The sequence below is a fragment of the Rutilus rutilus genome, assembly GCF_951802725.1.
Source record: "Rutilus rutilus genome assembly, chromosome: 23".
NCBI classification, from domain to species: domain Eukaryota; kingdom Metazoa; phylum Chordata; class Actinopteri; order Cypriniformes; family Leuciscidae; genus Rutilus; species Rutilus rutilus.
In genome coordinates, this window is record NC_140233.1 from 87,501 (window position 1) to 103,661 (window position 16,161).

Sequence of the window (16,161 nt, forward strand, 5' to 3'; positions counted from 1 at the left end):
GTGATGAGTGTGACACTGACTCTGTGTGTGTGTGTGTTTGTTTGCAGTCAGCACAGCTCCTCAACTCAAACAGGTCAGTGAAGCCGTTCCACACACACACACACACACACACACACACACACACACACACACACACACACACACACACACACACACACACACACAGCTGCTTTACATCCTCAACACATTAGACTTCTACATATTACATACAGGAACATGTTTATCCAAGAACCCTTTTATAAGGCTTTAGTCACACTAACTGTCCAGCTCTGATCTGTAGGTTCCATTTACATTAGTCTGTAACAAACACATGAAATCCAGCTTTTACAAAACTGCAAAACTATTATAATGAAACGAGCACATTGTGATGGCAGCAGTATTATAGGGACTAACCAACCTGTAGTTACAATAGACCCCTTCAATGTTTGTAAACATCGAACGCCTAGGTTGGGTGCGCGCGCAGCATGGGGTCAGAAAAATGGTGCGGTTAATAGACCAGCATATTGTGTCAAGGGTATGCACTGTCTTTGCCATCACAGGAACGGGAACAGAACCATAATAAACTTCTTTTAGCTAATGGCGATTGTCTGCCTGATTAGAGTCCTGCACGGGTTCAGATGGGTGACCCGCAACTTTTGCTCAAACGGGTGAAAAATATCCAACTGTGTCGGGTCGGACACGGGGGAAACACGGGTTTAAAACAATCACATGCAAACGTAAAATAATATTCATATTTTTAGGAATACGTCTACAAAAATATGCCTGTATTTCAAGTTGATAAAATAATTTAAAATCCACATCAGTTTATTTGCCCACGCGCCACGCCCTCCCAGGATCTTTCACTTTTAAAAATGCATCATAACCGCGCGCGCGCGACCTGCTTTCAGTCGTCGATGCTGAGGAGTTAAAGAAAAAAAATAGCTAGTGGAGATTGTTTTTGACAGTCATCAAAAATCAAGTCCAGTGTGTGGGAGAAATTTGGAGTTATCTGAAGAAAATATTGTGAAATGCTTGCTGCATTTTTGTGTTGGATAGCCGCAAATGTGGAACTTCATCGCCGAGGAACCACGCAGATAACTGTGGTAACAAACCAAGCAGTTCTGTCGAACAGTATTTTTTCAAATTTAACACTGTTAAGTATGTGTATTTTTTTATATAATAAACGGGCAGACTGGGACAATGCTACGATCAAAGATGCTCGTGTTTGTAGTGTTATTGACAGTTATTGTGACAACTATTGTGACAACAATGGTATAGTTAAGCCCTGGTAAGTAAACAAATGTTTTCTGTAAACTGTAGACGGGTTTATTAGGTGAAGTTCGATATCTGGCATTAATTGTGACCTGTGTCATGCTACTTAGCAGATAGCAGTATCTATCTGAACCATAGACTGTAAAAAAATAGATCTGAACGTTTTTTTAAACGGATGAGATCCTGCAGGAATCCTGAAAAACTTGACTCCACAACTGGTGTGATTTTCACAGTCCACGACGCAACAAGTAGGCATTTTTTCTTAACGAGAAATTCTCTGGTTAACACACAATTCAATGGGATGGAATGAACTTTCTGACCCCGACATGCGCACTGCGAACTTAGAATTTTCCTGTGACGTCGACCATGAAGGGGTCTATAGTAAGTGTAGTGAATGTGCTGATATTGACGGAAAGAGCCGAGTGATGACGCCAGAGAGGAGTGTGTGTGTTTGAGCTGTTTGCTGTGGTGTGGCGCCTCCTACAGGTGGGGAAGATCTCCAAAAATAAGAAAAAGAAGCTGAAGAAGAAGCAGAAGCGTCAGGCGGAGCTGCTGGAGAGACGCATGTTGGAGATCGAAGCTCTGGAGCGAGAGGCAGAGAAACAGAGAGTGGGTGGAGCCTCAGACTCCGCCCCCAGTCCCGCCCTGGCACTGGCAGACAGTGAGGAAGAGGATGATGAAGAGGTTGATGAGGATGAGGAGGTCGAGGGAGAGAAGGAGAGGCCCGTCAGACTCACCAACCACACATGTGAGTGAGCCTCCACTACATAAGTGATCGGTCACACATGAAAACTAGCATCATTTCCTTTTTATTTTATGCATCCCACGCTTTACACCACTGCATCCCACGCTTTACACCACTGCATCCCACGCTTTACACCACGGCATCCCACGCTTTACACCACGGCATCCCACGCTTTACACCACTGCATCTCACGCTTTACTCCACTGCATCCCACGCTTTACACCACTGCATCTCACGCTTTACTCCACTGCATCTCACGCTTTACACCACTGCATCTCACGCTTTACACCACTGCATCCCACACTTTACACCACTGCATCTCACGCTTTACACCACGGCATCCCACGCTTTACACCACGGCATCCCACGCTTTACACCACTGCATCTCACGCTTTACACCACGGCATCCCACGCTTTACACCACGGCATCCCACGCTTTACACCACGGCATCCCACGCTTTACACCACGGCACCCCATGCTTCACACCACTGCATCCCACGCTTTACACCACTGCATCCCACGCTTCACTCCACTGCATCCCACGCTTTACACCACTGCATCTCACGCTTTACACCACTGCATCCCACGCTTTACACCACGGCATCCCACGCTTTACACCACTGCATCTCACGCTTTACACCACGGCATCCCACGCTTTACACCACGGCATCCCACGCTTTGCACCACGGCATCCCACGCTTTACACCACTGCATCCCACGCTTTACACCACGGCATCCCACGCTTTACACCACGGCACCCCACGCTTTACACCACTGCATCCCACGCTTTACACCACGGCATCCCACGCTTTACACCACTGCATCCCACGCTTTACACCACTGCATCCCACGCTTTACACCACTGCATCCCACGCTTTACACCACTGCATCCCACGCTTTACACCACTGCATCCCACGCTTTACACCACTGCATCCCACGCTTTACACCACTGCATCCCACGCTTTACACCACTGCATCCCACGCTTTACACCACGGCATCCCACGCTTTACACCACGGCATCCCACGCTTTACACCACGGCATCCCACGCTTTACACCACGGCATCCCACGCTTTACACCACGGCATCCCACGCTTTACACCACGGCATCCCACGCTTTACACCACTGCATCCCACGCTTTACACCACGGCATCCCATGCTTCACACCATTGCATCCCACGCTTCACTCCACTGCATCTCACGCTTTACACCACTGCATCCCACGCTTTACACCACTGCATCCCACGCTTTACTCCACTGCATCTCACGCTTTACTCCACTGCATCTCACGCTTTACTCCACTGCATCTCACGCTTTACTCCACTGCATCTCACGCTTTACTCCACTGCATCCCACGCTTTACTCCACTGCATCTCACGCTTTACTCCACTGCATCTCACGCTTCACTCCACTGCATCTCACGCTTCACTCCACTGCATCCCACGCTTTACTCCACTGCATCTCACGCTTTACTCCACTGCATCTCACGCTTTACTCCACTGCATCTCACGCTTCACTCCACTGCATCTCACGCTTTACTCCACTGCATCTCACGCTTTACTCCACTGCATCTCACGCTTTACTCCACTGCATCTCACGCTTTACTCCACTGCATCTCACGCTTTACTCCACTGCATCCCACGCTTTACTCCACTGCATCTCACGCTTCACTCCACTGCATCTCACGCTTTACTACACTGCATCTCACGCTTTACTCCACTGCATCTCACGCTTCACTCCACTGCATCTCACGCTTTACTCCACTGCATCTCACGCTTCACTCCACTGCATCTCACGCTTTACTCCACTGCATCTCACGCTTTACTCCACTGCATCTCACGCTTTACTACACTGCATCTCACGCTTCACTCCACTGCATCTCACGCTTCACTCCACTGCATCCCACGCTTCACACCACTGCATCCCACGCTTCACTCCACTGCATCTCACGCTTCACTCCACTGCATCTCACGCTTCACTCCACTGCATCTCACGCTTTACTCCACTGCATCCCACGCTTCACTCCACTGCATCCCACGCGACAGTAGGCCTTATGTACATCAGTGTTGGTTTAGTTTTGGCTGATGTACTGTGAGGATTGTTCTGAGTTTTTTTTTGTAATTCTTCACAATAATGAGGTCGACCTAAAAAGTTTGGTTGTGTGTTTTTGAGCCGATGTCTCTGTGTCTCTCAGGCGCAGAACCGGATCAGGACCAGCAGGAAAGTGAGGAGAACGAGGAAGAAGAAGAGTCACGCACACACACTCCACCCGGACAGCAGGAGGAGCGGGAAAACTCAGGACAACCGGAAGAGCAGGAGGGAAATGAAGATGTGGGAGAGGAAGAGGAGGATAAAGCCGAGGAAGAGGAAACAGAAGCCACGCCCCCACAGAACACCACAGATGAGCTGAAGATACAGGAGAGTCCGAACCAGGGAGAAACTGAGACGACAGAGACGACAGAGACGTCAGAGAGACAAGTGGATGAGGAGGAGGAGGAGGATGAAGAAGAATACGACGATGATGATGATGAGGAGGAGGAGGAAGAGGAGGAGGAGGAGGAGGAGGCAGACGATGAAGGCAAAGAGCACAATGACTCCTCTAAGACCAACGGTCATGTGATCATGTGTGTGCAGGAGCGTGACTCTCCCAGCATGCCTCAGTCCTCGCTCCTCTGCCCTCTGGTGGAGTCGGAGATCAGCACTACTGACCGCAAGGCTTCCGACGCCTCCCACGAGCTTCCCAACGGAGAACCCGGACTCCCCAATGGAGAACCCGGACTCCCCAACGTAGAACCTGGACTCCCCAATGGATCTCGGCACCGGGGAACCACTCCACGCTTCCCCGAGCTCCCGCTGGACCCCACGCTCCCCGACGCAGAGGACGAGGCTGGGGCTCTCAGCGGGAACACCGACCGCAGCAGAACCGTGTCCTCGTCCAGTACCGGGGACACACCCAGGGGTCAGTCACACACTCACACACACACACACACACACACACACACACACACACACTGGCTACGTTTACATGAGACACGCCCAGAGGTCAGTCACACACACACACACACAACACACACACACACTGGCTACGTTTACATGAGACACGCCCAGAAATCAGTCACAGACACACACACACACACACACACACACAGGCTACGTTCACATGAGACATGCCCAGAGATCAGTCACACACACACAGACACACACACACACACACACATACACATTGGCTACGTTTACATGAGACACGCCCAGAGGTCAGTCACACACACACACACACACACAGGCTACGTTTACATGGGACACGACAAGAGGTCAGTCACACACACACACACACACACTGGCTACATTCACATGCAACCAAATAATCCATTAGTAATGGGATTGGCGGCTCAATCGGACTGAAAAGCCTTCATATAAACCTTAATCGATCCGATTGAGCTCGATCCCAATACAATTTTGATCGGATTGAAAGGGGCAGTTTATTCCTTTTCTAATCTGATCGAGAAAACATGTAAACACTTGATCGGTTGAAAACCGAAACTGAAAGGACTGCGCATGTGCAATGACGTAGAAATAGCGTAATGACGTAGAAATAGAGTAATGACGTAGAAATAGCGTAATGACGTAGCGATAGCGTAATGACGTAGCGATAGCGTAATGACGTAGAGATAGCGTAATGACGTAGAGATAGCGTAATGACGTAGAAATAGCGTAATGACATAGAAATAGTGTCATGACGTGGAAATAGCGTAATGATGTAGAAATAGCGTAATGACGTAGAGATAGCGTAATGACGTAGAGATGACGTAGAGATAGCGTAATGACGTAGAGATAGTGTAATGACGTGGAAATAGTCTAATGACGTGGAAATAGCGTAATGATGTAGAAATAGCGTAATGGCGAAGAAATAGCGTAATGATGTAGAAATAGCGTAATGGCGTAGAAATAGCGTAATGATGTAGAAATAGTGTAATGACGAAGAAATAGTGTAATGAGGTAGAAATAGTGTAATGACGTAGAAATAGCGTAATGACATGGAAATAGCGTAAAGATGTAGAGATAGCGTAATGACGTAGCGATAGCGTAATGACGTAGCGATAGCGTAATGACGTAGAAATAGCGTAATGATGAAGAAATAGCGTAATGATGTAGAAATAGCGTAATGATGTAGAAATAGTGTAATGATGTAGAAATAGCGTAATGAGGTAGAAATAGCGTAATGGCATAGAAATAGCATAATGATGTGGAAATAGCGTAATGATGTAGAAATAGCGTAATGATGAAGAAATAGCGTAATGATGTAGAAATAGTGTAATGATGTAGAAATAGCGTAATGATGTAGAAATAGCGTAATGATGAAGAAATAGCGTAATGATGTAGAAATAGCGTAATGATGAAGAAATAGCGTAATGATGTAGAAATAGCGTAATGAGGTAGAAATAGCGTAATGGCATAGAAATAGCATAATGATGTAGAAATAGCGTAATGATGAAGAAATAGCGTAATGATGTAGAAATAGCGTAATGATGAAGAAATAGCGTCATGATGTAGAAATAGCGTCATGATGTAGAAATAGCGTAATGATGTAGAAATAGCGTAATGAGGTAGAAATAGCGTAATGGCATAGAAATAGCATAATGATGTGGAAATAGCGTAATAACGTAGAATTAGCGTAATAACGTAGAAATAGCGTAATGATGAAGAAATAGCGTAATGATGTAGAAATAGCGTAATAACGTAGAAATAGCGTAATAACGTAGAAATAGCGTAATAACGTAGAAATAGCGTAATGGTGAAGAAATAGCGTAATGATGTGGAAATAGCGTAATAACGTAGAAATAGCGTAATAACGTAGAAATAGCGTAATGGTGAAGAAATAGCGTAATGACGTAGAAATAGCGTAATAACGTAGAAATAGCATAATGGTGAAGAAATAGCGTAATGATGTAGAAATAGCGTAATAACGTAGAAATAGCGTAATAACGTAGAAATAGCGTAATGGTGAAGAAATAGCATAATGATGTGGAAATAGCTTAATAATGTAGAATTAGCGTAATAACGTAGAAATAGCGTAATGGTGAAGAAATAGCGTAATGATGTAGAAATAGCGTAATACGTAGAAATAGCGTAATGGTGAAGAAATGGCGTAATGATGTGGAAATAGCGTAATAACGTAGAAATAGCGTAATAACGTAGAAATAGCGTAATGGTGAAGAAATAGCGTAATAACGTAGAAATAGCGTAATGGTGAAGAAATAGCGTAATAACGTAGAAATAGCGTAATAGTGAAGAAATAGCGTAATGATGTGGAAATAGCGTAATAACATAGAAATAGCGTAATAACTTAGAAATAGCGTAATGGTGAAGAAATAGCGTAATGATGTAGAAATAGCATAATAACGTAGAAATAGCGTAATAGTGAAGAAATAGCATAATGATGTGGAAATAGCGTAATAACATAGAAATAGCGTAATAACTTAGAAATTGTCACGAACTGCACCGGGAAACAGACAGGTGATCCAAATGCAGGCTTTTATTGAAGGATAATCCAAAGAGCACAAACGGGGAAACAGGCAGTAATCAGAGTCCAGATAAGCAGTCCAAATCAGCAGCAGTACAAACAGGGAACAGGCAGTCGGGTAATCAAAGCAGGCAGGCAAGAGGTCAGAAACACGGAGACTAAAATACTAGGAAACTTAGAAACTAGAAACAAAGCTAGATCATGCAGTGTGACACGTACAATCCTGAGCACTGAACAAAGGAAACATACAGGTTTAAATAAGGATACTAACAAGCCTAATCATCAAACAGGTGCAAGACATAAACAGGTGCATGACATAAAGCATAATGAGTCCAGGATAACAATATAAAAAGAAACCATAAACTAGGAAGGGGCGCCCTCCAGTGGCTCACTCGGGCACTCTAGGCGCTGAATGTCACAGAAATAGCGTAATGGTGAAGAAATAGCGTAATGATGTAGAAATAGCGTAATGATGTAGAAATAGCGTAATAACGTAGAAATAGCGTAATGGTGAAGAAATAGCGTAATGATGTAGAAATAGCGTAATAACGTAGAAATAGCGTAATGGTGAAGAAATAGCGTAATGATGTGGAAATAGCGTAATGGTGAAGAAATAGCGTAATGATGTAGAAATAGCGTAATAACGTAGAAATAGCGTAATGGTGAAGAAATAGCGTAATGATGTAGAAATAGCGTAATAACGTAGAAATAGCGTAATGGTGAAGAAATAGCGTAATGATGTGGAAATAGCGTAATAACGTAGAAATAGCGTAATAACGTAGAAATAGCGTAATGGTGAAGAAATAGCGTAATGGTGAAGAAATAGCGTAATGACACGTTACGTGCAAAACAAGCTGTTCTTCCTGTTGAATAAAGTGTCATATAAAGAGTTTCCCGTCCTCCTATAATCCTCCTTTCACTGCGTCTGTGCAGTGGAGCAGGACAACGGCCCACCAGTGCTTTTTTCAGTTCCCAGGCATTTTTACTGTGTGATAAATATAAATGTAATTTATAAATTCATATGCTCATTGTCTCCAAATTATGACGAGAAATGGATCAATATTAAGTCTGCTGTTTAAAACAAATAATTAACCAATGTAGGGGAATGGTTATTATGCACAAACAGCGGGAAACTCTGTATATTTGTGCAGTGAGCGCATGCCAAAACATCTGTCCCGATTTGGAGCTTGTGATTATAAAAACACGCACATCATCCCCGATCACATGTTTAGCGTAAACACTACTTTCGGATTCATCAATCAGAATGAATTCAGTCCGATTGAAACAAAAGTTGTGCATGTGAACGTAGCCAGTGACACACACACTGCTGTATGTTGACTGATACACACTCTGTCCTGCAGCAAGGGTTCGAGCGGCCGATCTGCTGGTCAATCCTCTGGATCCGCGCAACGCAGACGTTCTGAGAGTCAAAATCGCTGACCTGGGCAATGCATGCTGGGTGGTAAGATGCTGTAAATGTGCATACGAGTGTAGATAGGTGAGCTGTGTGCAGATCTGAAGTGTGATTGTGTGTCCAGCACAAGCACTTCACGGAGGACATCCAGACGCGGCAGTACCGGTCCGTCGAGGTCCTGATCGGCGCGGGATACAGCACTCCAGCCGACATCTGGAGCACAGCCTGCATGGTGAGCGTCTGTGTGTGTGTGTGTGTGTGTGTGTGTGTGTGTGTGTCTCAGAGCGCTTCATCTACTCTGTGTCCGCAGGCGTTCGAGCTCGCCACCGGAGACTATCTGTTCGAGCCACACTCGGGGGAAGACTACTCTCGGGATGAAGGTACAGATGTTTACGCTTCTCAGCGCGGGTTCAGAATGGAGGACATGTCACCGCACATTCATATCATATTCAGTCTGAGTAGAGAATCTTTCATTCTGTCAACACTGCCATTTTAACATCATCTCGACTCATTGTAGTTTTTCAAATTGCTAAATATATACTCAACAGTCAGACAGTCATCTTAAAATAAACGCCATCCCTTATGTGAAGCGGAGACGAGCTGACCAATCACAATCAAGCGTTACACCAGTGACCAATCACAATCAAGCGTTACACCAGTGACCAATCACAATCGAGCATTACACCAGTGACCAATCACAATCGAGCATTACACCAGTGACCAATCACAATCGAGCATTACACCAGTGACCAATCACAATCCAGCGTTACACCAGTGACCAATCACAACCGAGCATTACACCAGTGACCAATCACAACCGAGCATTACACCAGTGACCAATCACAATCCAGCGTTACACAGAGACGGTGCTCCGCTCCTCAGTACACACGGCTACATGATGAGGTCATGTGACACTAGTATTCCATTCTGAACTCCTCTGATTCTATCGCTCGCTCTGAACCCTGTTACTCTTCGTTCTGTTCTTGCCTGTCGCTCAAGATGAAGTTTAAAACCCAGCGTAACCGTTAGCATTCAGATGTCAGACCGTGTTTAGAGTGTTTCTGGCTGATCTAAACTCCCGGCTCTTCCGTTTCTCTCTTCCTCTATTTTCCCACCACGCTTCCCTCCTCTTCCTCTCCTCTTCCTCTTCCTCTTTCTCTCTCCTGTAGATCATATAGCTCACATCATAGAGCTTCTTGGCTGCATTCCTCGACACTTTGCTCTTTCTGGAAAATATTCCCGGGAGTTCTTCAACCGGAGAGGTAGTGTTAGACTCAGAGGGAGCGACGGATGCGAGCGTCCGCCACACACACACACACACACACTGCCGTTACAGGGCTGGATTCTAAAGGGTCATGAAATACATTTTCGCACCTTTATCTTATGTTTTGGAGGTTAGTTTATAGATTTTTTTTTTTCACCAAACAGTTTCAGATATTCATAGACATGATTTCCTCTCTCAGAAACTGGAGTAAACAGCCGCTGCTGTGATTGGTGAACTTCATCAGTGTTCAGAAATGGAACCTGTTTTTATTCTAGAGTAACTTCTTATATATGCAAATATCTGGATTTTCCATTTCATGAGCCTTTAATGGCAGACGTGTGTGTGAGCTGAACTGGTGTTACCCAGACGTCAGTGTGTGTGATGGCCGACGCGTCCCTCCGTCCTCCTGCACCACTGCATGAATAACTGATGTTGTGTGTGTGTGTGTGTGTGTTTGGTGGTCAGACCACATCGCTCTGATTATGGAGTTGCTGGGAAAAATCCCCCGCAAGATCATCGCAGCAGGAAAATACAGCCGTGAGTTCTTCTCAAAGAAAGGTAACCATAACTATGCAGTCTGAGTCCTGTCTCCTTCAGGACCGTTTCATTTACACCATCAGACCTGTAATCCAGTCTCTCAAATGGTTCTGCTCTGAGGTCTTTCCTTAGCCTTGCAGCAATAATGTGGGTGTGTCTTACGGCAATAATGTGGGTGTGTTTTACAGCATAATGTGGGTGTGTCTTACGGCAGTAATGTGGGTGTGTCTTACAGTAATAAAGGGACGTGTTTTGCAGTTATAAAGGGGACAGGTCTTGCAGTAGTAATGGGGGCAGGTCTTGCAGTAATAAAGGGGCATGTCTTGCAGTTATAAAGGGGACAGGTCTCACGTGTCTTGCAGTTGTAATGGAGGCAGGTCTTGCAGTAATAAAGGGGTGTGTCTTGCAGTTTTAAGGGGACAGGTCTCGCAGTAGTAAAGGGGACAGGTCTTGCAGTAGTAAAGGGGACAGGTCTTGCAGTAATAAAGAGGCAGGTCTTGCAGTAATAAAGGGGCGTGTCTTGCAGTAGTAATGGGGGCAGGTCTTGCAGTAGTAATGGAGGCAGGTCTCACAGTATTTAAAGGGGCGTGTCTTGCAGTAATAAAGGGGTGTGTCTTGCAGTTATAAAGGGGACAGGTCTCGCAGTAATAAAGGGGACAGGTCTTGCAGTAATAAAGGGGCAGGTCTTGCAGTAGTAATGGGGCAGGTCTTGCAGTAATAAAGGGGCAGGTCTTGCAGTTATAAAGGGGACAGGTCTTGCAGTAATAAAGGGGCGTGTCTTGCAGTAGTAATGGGGCAGGTCTTGCAGTAGTAATGGAGGCAGGTCTCACAGTATTTAAAGGGGCGTGTCTTGCAGTAATAAAGGGGTGTGTCTTGCAGTTATAAAGGGGACAGGTCTCGCAGTAATAAAGGGGCATGTCTTGCAGTAATAAAGGGGCATGTCTTGCAGTAATAAAGTGCTCGGTCTTGCTGTAATAAAGGGGCGTGTCTTGCAGTAGTAAAGGGGGCGGGGTTGCAGTAATAAAGTGCTCGGTCTTGCTGTAATAAAGGGGCGTGTCTTGCAGTAGTAAAGGGGGCAGGGGTTGCAGTAATAAAGGGGGCAGGTCTTGCTGTAGTAATGGGGGCAGGTCTTGCAGTAACAAAGGGGTGTGTCTTGTAGTTATAAAGGGGACGTGTCTTGCAGTAATAAACGGGCGTGTCTTTGTTATAAAGGGGACAGGTCTTGCAGTAATAAAGGGGCGTGTCTTGCAGTAGTAATGGGGCAGGTCTTGCAGTAGTAATGGAGGCAGGTCTCACAGTATTTAAAGGGGCGTGTCTTGCAGTAATAAAGGGGTGTGTCTTGCAGTTATAAAGGGGCATGTCTTGCAGTAATAAACGGGCGTGTCTTTCAGTTATAAAGGGGACAGGTCTTGCAGTAATAAAGGGGCGTGTCTTGCAGTAGTAATGGGGCAGGTCTTGCAGTAATAAAGGGGTGTGTCTTGCAGTAATAAAGGGGCAGATCTTGCAGTAATAAAGGGGCGTGTCTTGCAGTAGTAATGGAGGCAGGTCTTGCAGTAATAAAGGGGTGTGTCTTGCAGTTATAAAGGGGACAGGTCTTGCAGTAATAAAGGGGCGTGTCTTGCAGTAATAAAGGGGCGTGTCTTGCAGTTATAAAGGGGACAGGTCTTGCAGTAATAAAGGGGCGTGTCTTGCAGTAGTAATGGGGCAGGTCTTGCAGTAGTAATGGAGGCAGGTCTCACAGTATTTAAAGGGGCGTGTCTTGCAGTAATAAAGGGGTGTGTCTTGCAGTTATAAAGGGGACAGGTCTCGCAGTAATAAAGGGGCGTGTCTTGCAGTAGTAATGGGGCAGGTCTTGCAGTAGTAATGGAGGCAGGTCTCACAGTATTTAAAGGGGCGTGTCTTGCAGTAATAAAGGGGCATGTCTTGCAGTAATAAAGGGGCGTGTCTTTCAGTTATAAAGGGGACAGGTCTTGCAGTAATAAAGGGGCGTGTCTTGCAGTAGTAATGGGGCAGGTCTTGCAGTAATAAACGGGCGTGTCTTTCAGTTATAAAGGGGACAGGTCTTGCAGTAATAAAGGGGCGTGTCTTGCAGTAGTAATGGGGCAGGTCTTGCAGTAATAAAGGGGTGTGTCTTGCAGTAATAAAGGGGCAGGTCTTGCAGTAATAAAGGGGCGTGTCTTGCAGTAGTAATGGAGGCAGGTCTTGCAGTAATAAAGGGGTGTGTCTTGCAGTTATAAAGGGGACAGGTCTTGCAGTAATAAAGGGGTGTGTCTTGCAGTAATAAAGGGGCAGGTCTTGCAGTAATAAAGGGGCGTGTCTTGCAGTAGTAATGGAGGCAGGTCTTGCAGTAATAAAGGGGTGTGTCTTGCAGTTATAAAGGGGACAGGTCTTGCAGTAATAAAGGGGCGTGTCTTGCAGTAATAAAGGGGCGTGTCTTTCAGTTATAAAGGGGACAGGTCTTGCAGTAATAAAGGGGCGTGTCTTGCAGTAGTAATGGGGCAGGTCTTGCAGTAGTAATGGAGGCAGGTCTCACAGTATTTAAAGGGGCGTGTCTTGCAGTAATAAAGGGGCGTGTCTTGCAGTTATAAAGGGGACAGGTCTCGCAGTAATAAAGGGGCATGTCTTGCAGTAATAAACGGGCGTGTCTTTCAGTTATAAAGGGGACAGGTCTCGCAGTAATAAAGGGGCATGTCTTGCAGTAATAAACGGGCGTGTCTTTCAGTTATAAAGGGGACAGGTCTTGCAGTAATAAAGGGGAAGACACGCCCCTTTATTACTGCAAGACCTGTCCCCTTTATAACTGAAAGACACGCCCGTTTATTACTGCAAGACAGGCATGTCTTACAGTAGTAAAGGGAGCAGGGGTTGCAGTAAAAAGTGCTCGGTCTTGCTGTAATAAAGGGGCGTGTCTTGCAGTAGTAAAGGGGGCAGGGGTTGCAGTAATAAAGGGGGCAGGTCTTGCTGTAGTAATGGGGCGGGGCTTGCAGCTGTGTTTTCCCTGCAGCAGCTGATCTGGCGTCTCTTTCTGCAGGTGAACTGCGGCACATCACGAAACTCAAGCCCTGGACTCTGTTTGATGTGCTGGTGGAAAAGTACGGCTGGTCGGCCGAGGACGCCGGTCACTTCACACACTTCTTGTTGCCCATGCTAGAGATGGTGCCGGAGAAACGGGCCTCTGCTTCAGAGTGCCTCAACCACCCTTGGCTGAACTCGTAGCACTTCTGCCCCTCAGACTCACTGATGCCCCCCTGAGGCCCCATCCGGAACTGCAGCCCACCGTCACTTGAGAACCAGAGACCAGGGGCTTCAGAGAGACGAGGGTGGGCTTCAACACACACACACACACACGGGAGAAACAAGCCTATCTTTATACCTGAAGCTTCATTCACTGTCTTCCTCCACCTCATTCAACAGAATTTTACAGGCTGAACACAGAAAGCGAGATCATTTCACATGATCTGACAGATAAAAAAAGACTTTTGACATTTTATTTATGATATTTTTATGATAATACATTTTAAGAAACGGGACTGAGTGTTTTAGTAAGGTTTATAACTCGTGGAACTCAGTTTCTTCTCGAGGCCTTCAGCAAAACTCTTGTGAATGTCCTAGAAAAACAATCATTTACACAGTTGAATGAATTCACACAGAGAGTATGTGAGCAGTCAGTCTGTAATATAGCTATTCGTCTCAGTGACTGAATCTGAGAGTTACTGTTACAACAGTGTGTGTGTGTGTGTGTGAGTGACTCAAACTGCTAGCTGATGTGTCTGACATCCAGGAAGCCCACCTGAGACACTCTGCATGAAGCCCCGCCTCGTCTCACCCTCCCGTCCAATCAGGTTCTGCAGTGGAGCTGTTTACCTCACACACTCACACACTTACACACACTCACACAGGCTCTGGAAAACATGAATCCAGAAAGAGTTTGTGGAGAGACGCCTGAGACGAACGGATGGATGGACATTTCTGCGTTCATGCCGTTGAGTTCCTCGTCCGGTTTTATGTTTTTACTCTGAGCTTTTAATCCCCAAATCCCGAGGACAACATTCCTGATTCTCCAGCTGATTCTTCTGACTGTCAGCAGGACGGGCGTCTCGGGTTCACGAGGACGCACTTGTGTTTGTTTGTACGTTTCGTTCAGGGAATTCATGTATAGAGATCCTGCAAACTGTCCAAAAACTAGCAACTGCTTGAGCGCAAGATAAACACGCATCGCTGTTTGGAGACGAGCATCACGGTCGTCATGGAGACGAGCGACACGGCGGCGGTCGTCACGGAGACGGGCATCACGGCAGCGGTTGTCATGGAGACGGGCATCACGGCGGCGGTTGTCATGGAGATGAGCGTCACGGCGACGGTCGTCATGGAGACATGGACAGTGCCGTTCCCGTGGCCTCACGCTGCTCATCATCATCATCATCATCATCATCACAGTTAGTCCAGTTGCCTATTTTCGCAATAAAAGTAGATGATGAAATATTTTTAAAAATATTTAAATTCGTTTAAGCAGAAAAGAAGTTCTCAGATGTTGTGACAGTGACAGAGTTTAGTCGTAATAAGGTGATTGTGTTTTGTCTACTTCCTGTTTTTGTTAGTTTTTATTGGCTGTCACTTCCTTCATGACATGGACTCGCGCGGCTCTGAGGATCATGTGACAGTCATGGACTTTATTGGACGTTTTTGCAATAATAGTGATTATGATGATGAATTTTTGCAGCGAAAGCCCCTGATGTGTGTCGCAGCCTCGCTGACTGTTCTTCCCAACGTCCCTCGTTTTACATCGAAAGATTTAATAAAATTGTAAATTATTGGATCACGTTGCCTGAACATTTCCACCGTTCTTCTTCTGGTCTATATTTCAGATTTCATTCATATTTCCCATCAGGATGAAGTGAATCCCTGTTACGGTCTGAAATCATCAGTGGTTCGTTAAACCTTTTAAAGGTCAACTGTGGGTCAGAGGTCAACTCAACTCGAGCAGGAATCATTCAGATGCGTCTCAATGCAAACATGTTCAGTTATGAATGAGAAATATGGAAGTAAAATAATTACGTTTCTGAAACAAAAAAGCTTGCTGAATTGCACTACTTGAAAAAAATAGGCATTGCACTAACCCTGCTTACATTTTAATGCATTGTATTTTCAGGGCTTGCATTTTTATGGGCTGAAATTCAACATGGTTGTATATTTAAGCTGTGAATAGTTCAATTCCAAACATTTCACACACGTTTCCATTATTAAAAATTCAATAATCCATATTTACCTTTCAGATTTCACTTCCAAAATGTTAATTCTGTTTAAAAATACAACCTATAATATTCGACAGGCAATTATCAGTCCATTTTATTTTGCTTTACAAATTCAGTGGTTCAAATTTGACAGAAAATTCAACATTTGACATCCAGGAACTGCAGGAATATCAGT

General features: G+C 45.4%; 1 protein-coding gene across 3 annotated transcripts in view; it reads left to right on the forward strand.

The window, feature by feature from the left end:
- srpk2 (SRSF protein kinase 2) overlaps positions 1-15,550 on the forward strand; it is a 31,040-nt gene extending 15,490 nt beyond the window's left edge. Inside the window, exons 8-15 of one of the 3 annotated variants that reach the window (XM_084396688.1) lie at positions 48-73; positions 1,738-1,999; positions 4,193-4,957; positions 8,881-8,981; positions 9,058-9,165; positions 9,244-9,313; positions 10,103-10,195; positions 13,766-15,550. In XM_084396688.1, coding sequence (XP_084252814.1) covers positions 48-73; positions 1,738-1,999; positions 4,193-4,957; positions 8,881-8,981; positions 9,058-9,165; positions 9,244-9,313; positions 10,103-10,195; positions 13,766-13,950 — 1,610 coding nt within the window. In that variant the 3' untranslated portion in view covers positions 13,951-15,550. Of the gene's footprint in view, positions 1-47; positions 74-1,737; positions 2,000-4,192; positions 4,958-8,880; positions 8,982-9,057; positions 9,166-9,243; positions 9,314-10,102; positions 10,196-10,662; positions 10,756-13,765 lie in introns of all 3 variants that reach the window. The other 2 variants (XM_084396687.1, XM_084396689.1) reach the window with 2 other exon arrangements.
- Positions 15,551-16,161: the final 611 nt, after the last annotated feature.